The sequence below is a fragment of the Crocuta crocuta genome, unplaced genomic scaffold (genome assembly GCF_008692635.1).
Source record: "Crocuta crocuta isolate KB4526 unplaced genomic scaffold, BGI_CrCroc_1.0 scaffold1, whole genome shotgun sequence".
Classification (NCBI taxonomy): Eukaryota; Metazoa; Chordata; class Mammalia; order Carnivora; family Hyaenidae; genus Crocuta; species Crocuta crocuta.
This window is the reverse complement of record NW_027527930.1, coordinates 6611936-6631089: the sequence shown is the minus strand read 5'-3', so window position 1 is coordinate 6631089 and position 19154 is coordinate 6611936. Positions and strand designations below refer to the sequence as shown.

At 46.7% G+C, this 19154-nt stretch overlaps 1 protein-coding gene across 1 annotated transcript in view; it reads right to left on the bottom strand.

The window, feature by feature from the left end:
* Nucleotides 1–686: 686 nt before the first annotated feature.
* The window catches only part of PARM1 (prostate androgen-regulated mucin-like protein 1), a 106449-nt gene continuing 87981 nt past the window's right edge, over nt 687–19154 (bottom strand). The window contains exons 3-4 of the mRNA XM_077750347.1: nt 13943–14021; nt 687–973 (exon numbers count right to left, since the gene is read on the bottom strand). Of these exons, the coding sequence (XP_077606473.1) occupies nt 889–973; nt 13943–14021 (164 nt within the window). The 3' untranslated portion in view covers nt 687–888. The remainder of the gene's footprint in view (nt 974–13942; nt 14022–19154) is intronic.

Genomic DNA, 19154 nt, shown 5'->3' with positions numbered 1-19154 from the left:
AGTGGGCGACTCTGTTAGTTACTGAGGGCAGATTCTGAGTTTCCCTAACGCGGCATTCAGTGCCTGTCTGCTCCCAGGCTGCCCTACTGCCCCACCGCTCGCCCACTCACGCACACATGCTCCCCCTTTCTCTTGGATAACTCATCTCACAGCTGTCTCCGTGGAGAGCCCAGGGGCCCAGCCACAGCTGACTAGAAAGAGCATCCTTAGCAGACGTGGGTGGCCTGGGGGGAGAGAACAAGGTAGAGGACACGCTGAGCTCTGACACCAACGTGGCCCCTCGGTCCCTCGGCTTGCTGGCCGCCTCCAGGGCACCTTCTAGTTTCCTCTTCCATTAACTGGGCAGTTAAGAAGCTGGGATCCAGCTTGTAGAGCCGAGCAGGCACCTGTCAGACACACCTGGGTAAAACAGAGATTAAAAGGGAGCCGGAGCAGTCCCTGCTTCCTCACCTGCAGGGTGAAATCCTCCCGGGACTCATTTCCTTGCCTCTTCATGAGATTGAATTTCCTAAATAAAAGTTTAAGAAATACCACAAACAAAAAATCCCTCCCCTCCCNTAACCCAATGCCTGGCCTCAGTCCCTCCTCCGTGGCTCCTGTGGTGGGTACAGGAGCCTCCACCGTGGTGGTCTGGCCTGCGGCTCCCGCTCCAGGTTGGCCCAGTTCAGTGGCAAATAAGCCTCCACTCACCTTTCAACAATGATTCTTTTTGTACCAGAAAGGGCAAGTTACAGCAGCCAGAGGAGGGGGCAGGAAAACAAAACAATCCAACCAACAAAACAAGGGCTTAAGATTGTCGCTCGATGCGCATCAGGTACTTGTGTTAACTCTACTGGGAAAGCACTTATAAATAAAGAACAGTCTCCTCATCCCAGCCGCGTTCCTTCGTTAGGAGTCGTCGTACAGAGGGTTGTTGTAGTTTCCCCAGGAGCCGTAGTCGTGATCGTCCAAAAGCCTTCCGTAGGAGGAATGCCTGGCGGAGGGAGGAGAGGGCTGCCGTTACTTGGAGCAGCTGCCATGTGGGCTAGCGGGGCCCCGGCAGCCTGAGCAGCAGAGGCCCCCCAGGACCCGCGCGAGGGGAGACAGGATGCTTGCACCACCAGCCACGGAAGCCTCAGTCCACAAACCCCTGGGAGTTACCACTGCTCACCGGGGAGCCCAGCTGGCACCTTCCACTGAGGTCAGCTGGGTCCTTGGCCCTCCCCTTGCCCTTATTTTTTCTGGGGAAATTGCGTCTCCAGCTGGAGAAGGAGGGGGACCCATTCCTAGGGCTACTTAATAAGTAATGGCCAAGGGAACGTTGCATTCCGGGCATTTCACTTCAGTCCTGGACTCAATTTCCCCAGAAAAAATAATGACACCACTGTTGCTCTCTCCACCCCTCGTGACCGGCATAAGGTGTTTTACCATCTACAAAATGCTTCTGTGTTCCACTGGTACTTGAGGGTCCTCAAAATAAGGCCATGGGCCAGGTACTGCTTATTTTTTTGTCGGGGAAAAGTTCTCCCTCAGAGCTGTTCACTGATGTGCGCAGAAGTCACCCAGCTGAGCTGTGCATCAGATTCCCACCCTGGATCCTGTGCTCTGAGCTCAGCTTCCCGGAGTCTGCTTAGCACCCTCAGTTCAATGGCAATATGGGTTCAACTGGCTTTGGTGGGTCATTCTGGGAACCTGTCTCACAATCAACATTATTTCTGTAAGAAACTGAAATCAGGTAGTGATCACTCCTCTGTTTAAAACCTTGGAGTGGCGGGGTGCCTGCGTGGCTAAGTTGGCTAAGCGTCTGACTCTGGCTCAGGTCGTGATCTTGAGGTTCATGGGTTCGAGCCCCGCATCAGGCTGTCCGTTGTCGGCACAGAGCCTGCTTCGGATCCTCTGTCTCCCTCTCTCTCTGTCTCACTCTGTACCTCCCCAGCTTCTGCTCTCTCTCAAACAAAAATAAATAAATATTTAAAAAAATCAACTTGACAATAAACTATTAAAAAAATAAAAAATAAAACAACAATAACAACAACCTCGGAATGGGTCCTCATCTCACAGAGTGAAAGCCAAAGTTATTACAATGGTGTCAAAGCCCTTCAGGATCTGGCCCCTGTCACTTTTCTGAGCACATCAGCGACTACTCCAGTCCTTGTTCTTTCTGCTCCAATCATGGGTCCTTGCTCCTCCGCATCATGTCTGGCACACACTTGCCTCAGGGCCTTTGCATGTACCATTCCCTCAGCTTGGGACAGCTGTCCCCCAGGTCTCCACACGGCTCATTCCTTCATCTCTGTCAAGTCTTTGCACAAATGTCACCTTCCCAGTGCGGCCTTCCTTAAGAACACTCTTTAACTTGCAATTCCCACCCCCAGCACTCCTAGCTTGATTTTCTCATAGGACTCATCACCTTCTAACATACTATATAATTTATTTGTTTATGTTGTTATTGCCGCCTCCCCTGACTATAAACTGTAAGCATGGATGATCTGCCTGCTTTGTTTGTTCTTAGCACCATCTCCAAAGCCTCAAATATCCAGCACATAGCAAGTCCTTAATAACTGTTTGTGGAAGGAACAGCGATTGGAAATAAAGTACATCCCGAGAAACCAATCTGTTCCCAAGATAGAAGCTTCCCAGAGAGGATTATACTCATTTTATGGCTAAAACTAATGTCAGGATTGGGAGAACACAACAAAATGAAACACAGACTGCTTCTGAGGTTGATGCTAGCGTGTGAATTATCACGCCTTGCCACTGGAAATCATGTCAGCTATACACAGGACACACAAATGTGCACCCCCCCAATTTTTTTCTCAGCTCAATGTGAAAGCTGAACAAAATGAAAACACAATCTGAAAGGCACCGAAAGCGTGTGTTGCTACCATAATTGCTGTCCCTCTTCTGAGGCTTATTCACATATAGCAGGTATTTGAAAAGAGATGATCTGTTGCAAACAGCCAGGCCCTTGCTGAGTTGGGAGATTCCTAGACCTCAAGATTCTGAGGGCTGGCTCAGCTCACCCAGCCAGTGCACCTGGGAATTTAAGGATGTTCTGCAATACATTTGTTTCCCCTAAAGGCCCACACTCGTTTCTGTAGGTGTGAGAAGGAAAGAGACCACAAACAGCACCGTGCTGACCTGATGGACGGGAACAGGGAAGGCCAGTTTTGGTAAACAAGGTCACAGGCCATGCATCCATCGCCAACATCTCCCCCACACTCAACACCTCCAGCCTCCATCAAATCCTTCCACGTGATGGTTGAGAAACGGAGGCTATAGAATGAACTAGTAAACCTGGGGATTATAGGACTGGAGCTGAGCCTGGGTTTTAGCATGACTTACTGTTGCAAGCCTGGCCAACCTCTACCTAATAAACTTGTTCCTATATTGATAGGGTACTCCTGCCTTGCCTTTGTATGGTGACAGAACTTCTCGCAGCATTTTATATGTATCATATAATTTTATTCCCATAAAGTATCAGTTGGGTCAAGAGATGCACGCCCTTGAATATGTTTTTAAGCCCCTGTTTCTTCATCTATAAAATGGAGAAACTTAAAATGTGTTCGAGCTGGTAGGAGGACTAAATGAGGTAATGCATATAAAAGCCCTGGCACACAGTAAACGCACAGTAAATGTTGGCCAGTATCGCTTTTTAATTTTTATTATAATGAAACTTACACAAGCACATGGCAAAGAGTGGAAAAGGGCACTGAGTGAAAAGCAAGCCTCCTTCCCACCAGGAACTCCTGAAACTACACTCCGGGCATAGTTAAAAAATCCGTTTATTATTGTTATTTGAACTAAAAAAAATATTGTGCTGGAGTAGGGTCACAGGATTAAAAATCTCTTGGTCATCAGGTTTTACTGCGTATCGTTATTTCAGGCAAGACTATTTGATCGGAGCTGTACCTCAACATGCTGTTTTGTAAGAAACATTCACTATATGAATCCTAGGAAAATAAAGCAAAAGATGGATCTTGACTTTCATTTTTCTTTGCCTTCTCACTTGAATGAACAGGGAGTTGAATAAATTACCAATAAATGAGGAAAGTGAAGCAAGAGAAATAGAAAAGCCACATTTGGGAATGCACTGAACTTGTAGCTTGTTTTAATATATTAACGAGGCTAAACAGGAAGAATTGGGTGTGCTGGGATTCAAGCCAGGTTTGGATAAATCCGGTAATACTGTAGAGAGAGGAAGACAAACGTGTGTGTGTGTGTGTGTGTGTGTGTGTGTAGAGAGAGAGAGAGAGAGGGAAAGAGAGATAAGAGGAGAATAATGATCCTTTTTAAACTCTCTCCAGGTCAGGACTTCTTAGGTCATGCATGTTTTAGATGGAAACGGAGAGGTTTCAGATTGGGACTTGTGGAGGCCAAGAGGTGAAAACAATCTCACTTTCAAGATTAGGAACGTGAGGCCTGAGGAATCTAGACGACTGTCCTTGTGCTTTAATGGTAGAGCTGGTACTGAAACTTGGGCCTCCCAGCTCTGTTCTGCAACACGGCATCATCGAATTTCAATCCGAATAGCGACCTGTATGAATGTCACCATCGTCAGGTCAAGGCAGATTTATTCAACGTCTTCCTAAAGACCATCCAACACAGCTACATTTTCCATTTGCCGTGCCTTGGCTCCCTTAGACGGTAAACCTCTTGGGGGCAGATGACTGCCTACTTTCCTCTGAATTTTCTGAACAGCTAATATGTTGCTCTTGATGCAGTGGTTCTTATAAATATTTGATGATGTGCTTACATCAGGTACACATAAAGAGTATATATGGAGCTTGCTTGGTCGATACCAGCAGGGATTAGTCTGGCCTGTGGCAATTCATTGTGCAATAGGACTGTGGCCAAGTGAAAATATTATTTAAGAACACGGACGGTCAAAGCCACCATTTTGACCTTAATTATAGGAAGAGGAAAGAGAATTCTAGCTAAATTTCTCTCATGCAATGATGTGCCTTCAAAGCACTCAGCACCGTGCTCACAGTCCCTGTGAATCAATGGCACTCTGCCATCAGTGCCGTTCTGCTGTACTGAATGGTTTAGGTAGCTGAACCTGGGGGTCACAATAGGGAGTGATTTGTGTTAAGCCCTGGCCTCATGGCTTCCTTCTCAAGTGGCTTTGCTCTAACAGGAAGCAGCCTTCCTACTCACCTCCTCCCTAGCTGCTGATGCCTTGTGACAACTGGTATCAGTGGTGACATGTGTGGTTTGAGGCCTTCCCCACAACTGCAAAATGGTGCCTATTTTAAGATGATTGTGGCACCAATACCTGATGGAACGCCATTGTCTTTGGAAGCGAATGAGGGGTTTTACTTGTGTTGAAACAAACTGATTTTAGAGAACAACTTCTCCTTTATAAGAGTCAACCCCAGTTCTCAGCGTAGGTCCGGCTTGGTTTATTGTGACACCGTCCCAAAGTTCTTGCCTCTTTAGGCGAGTGAGTGTTGCCATTCAGTTGTAGAGCTTATGATGTGTTAAGAAGAAAGGAGGTAAAGATGAAAAAGATAATGGCTTAGTGCTAACAATCAGGTAGGTAAAACACAGCCTACCCTGCAGCTCATTAGTCATTGGTAATTAAGCTTTCAGACTCTAACCACCCATTTGCAAAGGCAGTTCAGTGTCTCCTTTGCACCTGTGAGTGGCTTTCTCTCTCCGATTGTCATTTCCCTGCCTGGCTCCTTTCATTTAAATATTCACAATCTATTAGGCCCTATTCTGGGGCTGGGAGGAAACGCCAAGATCCCTGTCCTAAGCGACCTTACATTCTAGGGGGAGCCGGCACAATAAATAAGACATGAAAAATAATACGGCGAAAGGTAGTATGCGCCACAGAGGACAGTGAAGCAGTGAAGGGGAATGAGGAGTTCCAAATGTGAGGCGGGGACTGGAACTATGAATATGGTTGGCGATCAGAAACGGTCTCACTAAAATGACATCTAAACACACAGGTAAACTAGGTGTGGGATGGGCCATGTAAGGCCTGACATGAACCTCACAGGCAGAGAGAGCAGCAAGTGCAAAGGCTCTGAGGAAGGAGCAAACAACATATCTGTGTGGTAGCTACTGAACTATGATTGTTTCAAAATAAATTATTTATCAGAATGATTTTGGATTTATAGAAAAAAATGCAAAGATAGTCCAAAGAAGTCACATACGGCCTTCACCCATCTTCCCTTGATACTGACCTCTTATTTAGCCATGGGGACATTTGTCAAAACTAGGGAATTAACATTGTCACCTATAATTTTGGAGCTGAGAAAAACTGTGTCTCTTAGGGGTGCATTTATTTGCCCACAGTTACTGAAACTAGTGGCAGAATGAGTATTATAATTTAGGAATCAGCTCGGCCTTTCTACCAAAATCCCAATGATGGAAATATTCCAAACATTCATTTGCAAGGTGTTCTTTCCGTGGTCTGGGTTTCTTTTAAAGAGCAGCTATTTTAAATTTATCTTTAAATAACCACCTTTACTGGGGCACATGGGTAGCTCAGTCAGTTGAGTGTCCGACTCAGGTCATGATCTCAGGGTAGTAGGATCGAGCCCCACACCGGGCTCCACACTGAACGTGGAACCCGCTTGGGATTCTCTCTCCCTCTCTGCCTCCACCACTTGCATATGCTCTCTCTAAAATAAAATTTTAAAAATATCACCTTTACTTTGAAGGAGTAGATGAAATTTTCTTTTTATTTTAAAATTATCTGCCAGTATCTTCCTGGCAGACGCTCATCACAGAAAAACACCTGTTTACTTGTAAACAAGTTCAGAGTCATGAGGTCACTAACGAAAGTGTATGGTTTAATAGATGCCCATAGCTTCCCCTTCTTGAAATCTAGTTTCCCCTTATTTGGAATAAATGAACACTGCCCGCTGCACCCCAAACTTTCCCGCTCCAGTAACTGTTTACAAAATAATTATTATGTGTCAGGAACTGCCAGAGGCTTTCTATCCTTCTAGCAGAGGAGACCGACAAAGGATACAATGATTCCAGGCTAGGGAACGGAGTGGTACAAAGGAGAGGTGTGCAGCCAGGAACTCCCCCTGGAGAGGGCAGGAAGGAGGCTTCCCAGAGAGGGTCTCTTTTGAGCTAGACAACTTGGAATTGGCCAGTTAAAAAAGAGGTGAGTGGAACACCTGTGCCAGAGCGATCAGCATGTCCAAAGTAGCCAAGACATGAACCGGAGGGGGTGCTGTATCTAGAATGTGTGTGTTTGGGGTGTTGGGAGATGGGGGTAGATCAGGGTCACTCAAAGTATGGTTCTCACACCCAGCGACACCAGCCTCACCTGTGAGCTGACACACGGAATGAGAACCTACGGGGACCAGATCCAGCAAATCATGGTGGTGTTTTTTTGCTTTTCGTTTTTGTTTTTGGGGAAATGTCCTGACATTTATTTCTTCTAAAGACCCATGAATAACAGATATATGAATGGGAACAATGGCCACAAGGAACACACGAGACACTTGAAGAAGAAAAAGTGATGAATGGATCATATAAATGAGTTCAGAGAGAAATACAAATTTTTCCAATCATAAACATTTTTACAGATTGGTATTTTCTTTTCTTTTTTTTAAGTTTATTTATTTTGAGATAAAGATAAAGAGAGAGAGCAAGCATGAGTGGGGGAGGGACAGAGAGAGAAGGAGAGAAAAAATCCCAAGCAGGCTCCACACTGAAAGTATGCTGACATGGGGCTCGATCCCATGAACCATGAGATCACGACCTGAGCCGAAATCAAGAGTCAGACGCTTAACCGACTGAGCCACACAGGCTCCCCTAGATTGGTATTTTCAAATCCCACATTTTCTCAGATTGGTATTAGCCTATAGGTGGATTAAATTGATTGCTAAGCCTAAATATGTTGAGTTGAAACATGACAATGAACTGCCTAATATCCATCAAAGCTTTTTTTTCCTGTTTAGCAGACAGAGAAGGAGCAATCTAACTCTGCTTAGATAAGCCATGGACACATCCTGGGCATAAAATACAGGGTACTAAATTAAATTTCGTTTTCACTTAATTTTCATTTTCATTTAAGACCCACTTCCTTCATGAAGACTTTGTCTGGTATCACCTCTGCATATCTTCCCCTTTTCGAACTTCTGTCAAATAACGTTGAACATTAGTAAATTGAGTTTAGGGAAACATTTAAGAGAAGTTGCTAACATTGTCGGGCCATCACATGAAAAGGAACTGTGTTTTTTATAAGCTCCCCCATTGATTCTTATACACCTTATAGTTTTAGAACCACTAAGGCACAGAATCAAGTCCACCAGACTTACAGAATGCCAAGAGCTGATCTGAAAAAAGTCAACCCATAAGCAATAGGTTCTAGAAGATCTTAGCCTCAAGGGCTGGCTGGGCCTCCTCTTTAAACCTACCGACATCCAAAAGGAATCCGGTTGTATAAAATGTGATCACTGAAAGACTTTAAGCAGAACAGGTGACTTCTAAGAAAATGCCTTAAGGGCCAGGCCCTGTTCGGTCTCTGAATCCAGATCACATTTATTTTTGTGACGGGAACAGGCCCTGTGGTCCTTGTGGGTTATCCACACCTCATTATAGCAGCATCCACATTGCTGACGATTGCAGACACGCTCTCCTGCACAGGGGTTCATCTCGTGGCAGAACAGCTTTGAGCCAATTTAAGCAAAACAAAACCGACTTACCTCATTCTTCAATCATCACTATTAAAGACACCCTTCTGCAAGAGGCAGGTAGGGCTCTTGCTTTCTTTTAAAGCTGCAAACATGGGGCGCCTGGGTGGCTTAGTCGGTTAAGCGTCCAACTTTCGCTTAGGTCATGATCTCGCGGTTCGTGGGTTCGAGCCCCGCGTCGGGCTCTGTGCTGACTGCCAGCTCAGAGCCTGGAGCCTGTTTCAGCCTGTGACTCCCTCTCTCTCTGACCCTCCCCTGCTCACGCTGTCTCTCTCTCTCTCTCCTAAAAATAAATAAAACATTAAAAAAAAAAATAAAGCTGCAAACAAGCCTTGGAATCAAGACTGCTCAGAGATGGTTTCTGTTTATGAATGTATAACACGGATGCAACCTCACAGGCATTTAGAAGCAGCACAGCTGAAACCGCCGAATGGAGCATGGAAGTCTGCACAACGGTGTGTAATCCAAAAACTGAGCTGCTGTGTCGTCTTCCCCTCCTCCTCCTCCTCTCCCCTTTCCTTTGAATCCCTGACACCTACTGAATGGGACTATTGGCTGCTACCATTTTGCTGAGCACGTGAGCAGGAAGCAGTGTGTTAACAACTACAGTGACAGTACTTAGCCCTTCCACTGTGCTCACCTTGCACTCGGTGCTGAATGTTTATCTGTGGTACAGTTTAATCCTCATAAAAATTCCGAGTTTGGAATTAGTATTAATATTAGTCAGGTATTAGTATTACCTAACCTGAGGTAGGTATAGTACTATAATAGTGATATAAATATGACTATATATAGTTATACTGATATAACATAAAACTGATCACAAAGTGGTTAACGAATCTGCCCTAGAGCTCATGTTCTTACCCACCACACTGCATGGTCTCAACATTCATTATTCCATTTCCTCTTCGATTTCCTCTTCAAAAGAACCTTGAAAGAAAGGTGTTACCTACTCTATTTTTACAGATGAAGAAATTCAGGATCGGGGAGATTATCGTTTGTCCAAGGCCACTTAAATAGTAAGTAAAAAGGTCAGTGTTGAATTTGACCGCAAAGCCCACATTCCTCCCACCGCACCATGCCACTGCAAGCTGAGATGCGGGGTTGGTAACAGAGAGGAGCCCTGGAAGGTTCAGAGCAGCTCATTTCTATGTCGCTTCCAAAAGTGGCTCAGAGCACAGAAAGAGATGGTTTTCTAGGCGGGGGTATTGCGGCAAAACTGGAGTTCATGGGTCCCTGAAGAATAGGAGTGTGGAAAGAGATGGCTGACTTTACCAACGCCTTCAGAGCAGATTAGGATTTGGGAAAAGGTGCAACAACTGAGCCACTGTTAGCAGAGCTGACAAGACGTGCCCCTCGTCTGGTTGTGAGGCTGCCCTTTGAAGCAGACTTCTCTTCTGCATTTGCAGGGACATTGGCTGGGCCGGGGTGGTAGCCCGTGGCCTCAGGCCAGAAACTAATGGTGCCCTCATGGGCTGTGATTTCAGTCACTTTCTGCCCAAGCCAAGTGAGCTGAAACCCACATTCTCTTGTCATATTATTATTCTCAGAAACTGAGGATGATAGGAATGGAATAAACTTCCAGCCAAGGAAAAACCCGAACTTAGGTACACACAGGCGCGCACGCGCGTGCGTACACACACACACACACACACACACACAGGCATGCCCCATAGGCATGAGTGTGTGCGCGTGGGCACGTGCGTGCGCACACACACACACACACATTTGTCAATTTAGCCAAATGTATTTTTGATAAATGATTAGTGGGGCTTTCCAAGAATCTGGCGAAATAACACTTGAAACACTTTTAGCCCAGCCTTAAGATTCACAAGGGCTCTTACCCTCCTTATGTTATCATTTTGCCAGAATAATTAACAGGGGAGCAAAAAGGGGTTTTCCTTAGGGGGTTTCTAAAGAGGGATCTGATCACTTTATCCCTCCTTCAATGCGTAGTCCCAAGGACAAACAACAACCTTAAACTTACACCGCTGGGGCCTTTCTACATTAAGGAGGAGGGCCTATATGAGGAAGGAAACCATGACTAATTCAATTGAATCATTCACTGAATGTGTCTCGTGTTGTGAACGCCTGGAGAAAATACACTTTCAAGTTTTAAAATAAAACGTTATGCAATTTTAATCAGCACTCATTAGACCCAATTTTAATGGCCTGCGAACAAAATATTCCAAACGCAGTACATTCTGTGATGGCAGCGCCGGGTCTCATCGCTGATGGGTCCCCAGCGCCAGGAGGGTGACGGGCCCATGGCTAACGCTCAGCAACTATAACGCACCTGTTCTACTGAGAGCCCTTCCGGTGGGCCACATCAATGACGGCAGTGACGGTGGCCGTGCTAGTGCTTGGGAAGCAGCATCCATTAGTCTTCCCAATAATGCCCCCAAGCAGTTAATACTGTGGCCCTGATTTTGCAGGGGACGGAGAAGTGAGGGTTAGTGAAACTCCGTGACACGCCCAGGTCACAGCAGAACCTGCTAAAAAGTGGTAGAGCGTGGATTCAAACCGGGATCTCCCTGCTTCTGGAGTCTGAACTCCTTTTTTTTTTTTAAGTTTATTAATTTATTTTGAGAGGGAGAGAGAGACAGAGCACGTGAGAGGGGAAGGGGCAGAGACAGAGAAAGGGAGAGAATCCTAAGCAGGCTCCACACACCGTCAGCACCGAGCCCGATGTGGGGCTCGAACCCATGAACCGTGAAATCATGACCTGAGCAGAAGTCAAGAGCCAGACACTTAACCAACTGAGCCACTCAGGAGCCTCTGGAGTCTGAATTTTTAATCATGGTTCTAGACTGCCTGTCTGGAGTCAGTGGTTTGAGATGGTAAACTTGAGTTCTCGCCTGGAGTCAAGGTGAAGAGTCTTTAGATTCTTTCAAGATGCTTTTTGGCAAGTGCACGGCAAGAGGAGAGGGTTTCCGTCCCGCTCCACATTCCAGGGGAGGTCACACGTTCTGTGACACAGCCCTTCACAAACTCACCACTGTGACAACAGAACGATTCTCAAATTTACCCGTAAGTTCCTTTTCTGCCTGCTCTCACCCCAACGCAAAGAGAAACTGCAACAAAGTGGGAATGAGGCCCCCAGACGAGTTCATAAAAGCCAGCTTATAATGAAAATAGTATCTGCAGTGATAAACTTGTATAGAACCCAGTTGGAAAAGAGTACCATTTAGTGAGATAAATTCATAAAATTTCCTGGTCAAGGAAATACAGACATAATGAAGAAAAAGACTTTTTAAACAATGAGGGAGACAAGGGATGCTTTTAGAAAGGCTTTTAGACACAGGTGACGCTGGCCCTTTCATTCCAAGTTCCCTTTGAAACCTGGCTTTCTTGTTCTTTGTACCTCAGATACAGGTGGTATTACCAGGCACTCTCATATTTAACACCATCATTAGATTGATCCGGTGCACAATTTAGAACAAAAGATGGAGGGAGACAGCAGGGAAAGAGGAGCAGAGGGACGCCTGGGAGGCTCAGTCGGTTGAGTGTCCTGAGTTTGGCTCTGGTCATGATCTCACAGTTCGTGAGTTCGAGCCCCATACTGGGCTCTGTGCTGACTGCCTGAAGCCTGCTTGGGATTCTCTGTCTCCCTGCCTCCCCCCCACCCGGCCCTCCCCTGCACTCTCTTTCTCAAAAATGAATAAATGAACATTAAAAAAGGGGGGGCAAAAGAGGAAGGAGTAATAATTAGTGAGTGCTGGTTTGGGCTGGGGTGACCAGGGGAAAGGAAGAAGGCAGCGAGGGGGATGTGAGAATGAGATGGTAAGTAGGTGAGATCATGTAGGCCAGCGGGGCAGGAGGAAAGCACCGGCTGTTGCCCCCTCTCCAGGAAGCAGCACGGCCGTGGAGAAGAAAACCCAGTGAGGAGCGTACGTGTGCGGGCACGAAAGTGTCTGAGTGACTGTGTATTCTCACAGCCAGCTGTTTACTTATTCAGTTTACTGAGCGTCTTCTTTGCATCCAGCGTTGTGCTCACAGAGTCTGTGTCCTCATGGAGCTTATGTTTTTGTGAGGAAAAGAGACAATAAACAAGTAAACCTCTTTATATATATATCAAGGAATCAGATCGTAGATCGTGCTAACAGCGAGGACAAAAGTGACGAGGCTCTTAGAGAATAAATAACAAGGGCACCAAACTGGAAGGGAAGGCTTCTGGAGGACGTGATGTGGAAGCCCGGCGGCAGACAGAGAGCTAGAGGAGAAGCCTTCAGGGAGAGGGACCGGCCAGAGCCAAGGGCCTGGAGAGAAAAAGAGCCTGGAGTGTTCTGAGAATTGGACAGAGAGCCAGTGCACCTGCAGCTCTGTGGTTAAGACAGAGAGAGGTGGTGAGCGAGAAGAGGCAGGGCAGGCCCCGTGAGTGACCGGAAGGGTCAAGCTGAAGGGTTAGGATTTAATTCTCAGTGCAGGGGGAAGCCATGGGGGGCTTTTAAGGGAGGGAGCCCCAGAGCCGCCATAAAGATGGCTCCAGCTGTTGAGAAGAGAATGGGCCGGAGGTCAGAGAGGGGCTATTGTCATCATGGCAGCATGTCTGTCCCTCATGAGGGGCACTGCACAGACTGGCAGTAAGACTCACTTGCCATTAGGTGTGTTATTGCTGTGAGAACCCTCTGTGTAAGTAACATGGTTTGGAGCCACTGGCATTTCACAGAGCAGGAGACAGCAAAAGTGGGCGCTCACAGTCTATTAGAACTTTCTATTTGGCTCAGGCAAGTAAAACCTCAGCTACCATCTGTGATCACCTTCATTTCATACAGGAGGAGAGATTTTAAAACCAAAATAAAAGCACATAACCTCAGAGGGGAAAATCCAACTTTGTAGAGAACATACTACACCTGCCTTGTATTTTCAACATTTTTTGCTTTAGAACCAGTGAAAACCTTATCGACTGGGTACCCAGCCACACATGAGTGTTCCGAACATCAGTATTCGGAATCACTGAGCTCACGCCTCGACCCATCTCACACACAAGGAACCTGAGGTCCAGGAGACAGGTGGCTTTCTCAGGGTGAAGGCCTTTCCAGGGCCTCAGTCCCCTGACTGCAGGTTCGTTCTTGTTCCATTACATCCTCATGCATGTTATGTCAGCTTATTTATTCTGCCTTTGTCAACATTCAGATACCGTACCATCTAATCCTGTCTAGTGTGCTGTACACCGGCCATTCTCACTTCCCTGCCGGGATTTCCAAGAACTGAGGTCCTCATCAGGAAGCAAGCACTCAGCAATCCAGCTCTAACGGAACCCTTTTCTTCCTAAAGAAGAGTAAGGTGCGTCTCACCTGATCTTCAGATACGCTGCGACTCCAAACACCAACAGTACGACGGCGATGACGGTCACTGTAATGGCGGCGATGCTGCCTGTGGAGAAGGAAAGGCACAGAGAGGAGATGAAGGACGGGCATGCATTTCAGCTCAGTCTGCACCAAAGTCAGAGCTAGCACAGAACCCAGGATCTTAATTCGGCTACCAAAATGCTTCTCATTCTAGGAGGGATTTGGTAAACGACCAACATTATTAACACCTTCCGGCCGGCCGGTCCGGAGGTCAGAAAACAGTCAACAGTGACATTTTTTATTTTAAGGCTGACACACCAATCTGTTGCTGTGGCTATGGTTGTTTGCAGGGATCTGCAGGGACTGTTGTTGTTTCAAGTCCCCTGACATCCGGTTTCCTTCTTCTAGAGGCTCGGGCTCCTCTTTCTGGCCCTTGTGAAATCTGGGGAGGCTCAGGATGTTTTATTCAAGGGTCACTGCAAAGCAGTGTGATTAGTTTCTAAATAAACCGGAACCACACACCGGTATCAGCAGTGTCCACTTCACAAGGGTCACCTTGGTAGGAGAAGCCTACTCATTTTAATGATGCCATCAAATCACTTCTGAAAACCCCTTCTTGGGAGGTGTGTTGAACTTTCCTCCTTGAAAGGTGAACCTGATTTTGTAGAGAATAAAGTCAAGTTTGGTGTAGAACCAAGGTCAAGTCTGACAGGTGACGCCACTTTCTGCGTATAGAAATAACCAGATGTAATTATAAAGTTAACATGAATGTCTTATTGTGTACTTTGAAATCTGGCTCCAAAGGCAACTATTAACGAGCAGTTAAAAAAAATGCTTTGAGCATGTAGCCTTATAAGAATAACCCTACTGCTTCCACGTATTATGACTTTGAAGCACAATACTCTTTTTGTGTGCGCTTTGGATTGCGATGTATATACCTCAGTTTTATTTCACCTGAGGAACGCCGAGAATCAATTGAGCTCTTGTCCCCTAGTTGGTAAAGTTACTGGTGATGCTAAAGCTGGTGTTGGGGACCCCGTCTACTCTTTCAATCCGAGAAACTATTTACCACTTCAACAAACGCATGGGGCCCTTCGCCACAATGGAGAGCGCATCAGGGATCTGGAGTCCGAATATGGAAATTCAAACGTGGCTCCATCATGATTAGCTGTGTATGTAGCACAGGTTATTTATGTAACACCGACTCGCGTGCGGATCACACGCAGCAACCGAGAAGGGCTGCCCTGCCCCCCGCATGACTTGAGGAGGGATTAAATGAGAAACCCTGGAGGCCAAGCCAAAGTCTTATCCAAAGTGTACTGTCCTGCACCCGTGCCCATCTGTCATGTACTGGACCTCAAAGGTGATGGGTCTGCCCCACATTTTTGGAGATTTATCATTTGTAGATTATTTTGCCATTTCTCCTTTTATTCCTTTCCCTCTCATAGGAACGGCTTTTGTATATTGTTCTTATTAGACCCTCCCACCAAAGGAATTGGAGCCGAGCTAAGAAGCAAATCAGTCTACTTACTTATTAACTCTTAATTAACTCCCCCAAAGCTCTGGGTGAAAGAAGGCCACATCAAATATCCATGCTCTGCTGGTTATATATCTCTAAAAGACAGTGAAGGAGGTCAGTTGCTAACACTGAGGCTAAGAGGAGCGCTTCATGTGTCTACACAGACTGACCACGTTCTGCCATTTCAGAGTTTTCACACGTGTGGACACTTGCCCACCTCCTTGCTCCCGGAACCCTTCAGAGCCAGCTTAGCATCATTATCAGGTTAATCCTCTTCCCCGTTTTACCACTGTACGGATAGAATTATGGCACTGAATGCCCACGTGGGCAGATCGGATGGAGTAGAGAAAGTTCAAGTGCAGATCCCCTTATGGAAAACTTCCACTCCTCCTCTGAAAGGCTGCACTTGGCTTTGCGGCCTCCAAACTGTGCTGAAATTAGAACAATTCAAAGTTCACGGAAGCCTCTTAACAGCCCTTTTAAAAGAGCTTGTGAAATGAGGATTATGTCTGCAAGGTAGGGTGCTGGGGGCCTTTCAAGATTCAAAGAGATAACAGTGGTTGCAATTAGGAGCAGCTGAAAAACTGACCTTTACATTTAATTTGCCCCTTGCAAAAACATGGGAGAAGAGACAAAATAGAGTTGATTTCTTTCTAAGACTCTTCTTTCTTTTTCCCGCAGAGTTTAATGCAGGAAACTGTGGGTTTGCCCTTTTTCAAAGTTTCTTTCCTAACCCTAGGCAGTTGGATCTCCTCCAAATCCGCGATTTACTGGATATATTTATATATCGCCTCTCTCCAGAGATAAATCAGGCGGTTCCCCGACTCATGCGCTGTTCTTTCTCAACAAAACGGCAAGTGATAGAGTGACCCGCTGCCCCTCTAAGTGGCTGGTGGCTGTCTAGCTCTTGATGTAGCCCCGATCCTCAAATGCGGTCCTCAAGGCCATCCTTCCTTGTGCACAGAGGGCAGCTCCTGTGGCCACAGCAGGGATTAGCAGGTGACTTCCCCCCAGATGGGCTCTTGAGGGCCGCTGGGCAAAGGGGCACTTCTGAGGGTTGGTGCTGCTCCATTTGAAACCAAAAGGTGTGAGGCAGAATAGGTTGTCCTTAAGTATCTGGACCACTTGTGAAGATTCTGCCAATCACCGGCTCTCCTCACGGGGTCCCAGCCAAGAGAGCAAGTGTCCTCCGGAAGTTGATCTCTATCAGGCCCTGAGCCTAGGAGGTCTCGTGTGGTGAGCCGGCTCTGTCCCCCACAGCAGCTGCTACTCTCAGAAGCAGCCTCATCCTGGGAAGTTCCACGCCTCAGGGCGTCATGGTTCGAGCCTCAAGGGTTGCTGAGCCAATATTAGCATAACTTTTATGGTAACTGAAAAGGCTTAATTTCCTCCTTGTGAAAACAAATGTCACTTCCCCCTGAGTTCTGTTTAAAGGAAACTGGAATTCCCCTGCTCCTCTTGCTTACTCTTTTTTCAAAGAGGGGCAGGGAGAGAGAAAATGAGGAAGGTGTGGCTGACCAGGGAAGGCTTTGCCCGGAGAGGAAGGTATGGACACTTGGGTGGCAGGGTGCTGAGGGTGGGGGATGGGGAGGAGGCTGGCATTTCACTTCCTCCTCATTGGGATTTGCCAGTTACAGACTGGGAGTGACTCATGCTGAAAAGCCGTGGAGCCAGAAGGAATTAGAGAGAATTGGAGGAAACTTATCTGTGTATTTTAGAAGCTGAGATGCAAGAATATTCCACTGTGCTAGCACATTCCACTGTGCCAACATGTTCTGCCTGACCAGAGGGTTGCTGGAGATTCATGCAAAGCCCCCTTGAACACTGGGCCTCTCTGCAGCCTAGAATGTCTCAAGGTGCCACTTTGACATTTTGCCAACAACTCAGAACAAAAATAAACAGGCTAAAGGACAACCGTAGTTACCTCTGCATGCAGGCACTTTGGGTAGTACTGTGCCAAGAGCCTTACAGCCATCAAGTCACTCAGTTCTCTTTAGGAGATGAGTGGAATGGTCCCCACTTTATGGATAAGAAAGGGCTCAGAGAAACGAAGAGCTTGATTCACATTTTACAGTCTGATAGATGGTTAAGCTAACATCTGAACCCGGGACTATTTCTTTCCAGGCTTTGCATTTGTAATCACTAATATACAGGTTACATCCACCGGCCCTTCTCTTAGCTTGGCCAACCCCTTCTCTTTCCTCATGACCCAACTAATAATCAACTCTGCTGAGTGGCTTTCTTGACCATCCCCATGCAAATCCCTGTGTTACTGTGGGTTCTCAACTCTTCGTGTCTGCTTCTTTCAAATGCTGTGTGTTGCATTTATGAGCTTCCCCAGGCAGGTTCTAACCATATTCATCTCTTCCTCTACTTCCTACACTCTCAACCCCAGATGCAGTCTCTAGCCCACAGTGGGTACTTGACTCATTTATTTAATGTTGAATGACTAACTGTAACACTGACCAAAAAAGAGAGAGAGAGAGAGAGAGAGAGAGAGAGAGGACTGGCAGTTTTTGAGCCCAATCACTGTGCTGAGAAAGTTCCCAAGGAGCAGATTTCCCATCTACCCATCCTGGAATCCCCTGCCTCAAGTCCTACCTGAGTAGCTACTCCAACGACTCTACCACTCATGGCCCAACCCCTGCATCATGAGCTTGTGAGAGCCCATGGGTGACGGAGCGGAAGGAGAGGTATTTTGGGGATAATTGTCCAAAGAGAGTCAGATGACATCCTTGAAGCAGGCAGAGCAAGCTCCCAGAAGGCTATGCTCCTGGTCAGACCTGGTATTCCAGGAGGCAGGCTGTTCTGGAGGCTGTCACTTGCCCTGCTTTGAGTCTGTTCTGTGCCCTGTGCTGTCCTGGAATAAACTGTGGCATCATTTTAAGGGGTCTTTCTCCCCACACCTGATTCTCAGGCAACAGGCACGTCCCAGTCACAGACATAGGAAGTCTTCACACTCCAAAGGGACTCCACTCCTGTCCCAACTAACCACCCCACCCCACTTGACCTCAAGGAGCCCAGCCCGCCCATCTGAAATGTTCCTCTGGGGACTCTTCTTGTTGAAGGATTTCCTCTTTTCCTCACTTTAAACATGAAAGAAATGTTTCATATGAATTATTCGGCAGGATACCTGTCAATCCTATCGAGGACGAGAATATTAGAATGTGTGTGGTAGGGCAAACGTGAACAGCCTCTCAAAGAGCTTTCCCAGGCTCTTTAAAGGAGCTGCCTTTGCTTTGAAAGTGCAGGAGGTGACAGTGGAGAGTTCCTGGGTGACAAAGGTGAGCTGTCCGCAGGTTGACTCCTGAACTATGATTTCCTTGGAAATGCAACAACCGGCTTATTTTCAGAATGCACTTGTAAGTGTTTTGACCAACTTCCTGGGTACATGTGTGCACGTTTGATCTATTTTGAGAAGTCTTTAAGAGGACTGTTCTTCAATATTCTTGCTCTTTTCTTTCCTTTTCCTGGTCCAGAGAGTAGGTAAGAAATGGAGAAGAGGAGCAGGTGACCACTTCAGAGTGTGGCGGCCTCTTCGGTCAGGGTCACCAGAGGAAAGAAACACCTTGTCTCAAAGAAATCTTCCTCTATAACCACAGGTGTCTGAGCATGTGCTGGAGGAAGGGCGGGGGGAGAGGGGTAGCGGGTGGCGGAGGGGCTGGAACACAAGACCTCCATGTGTGCCTGAACCTCTGT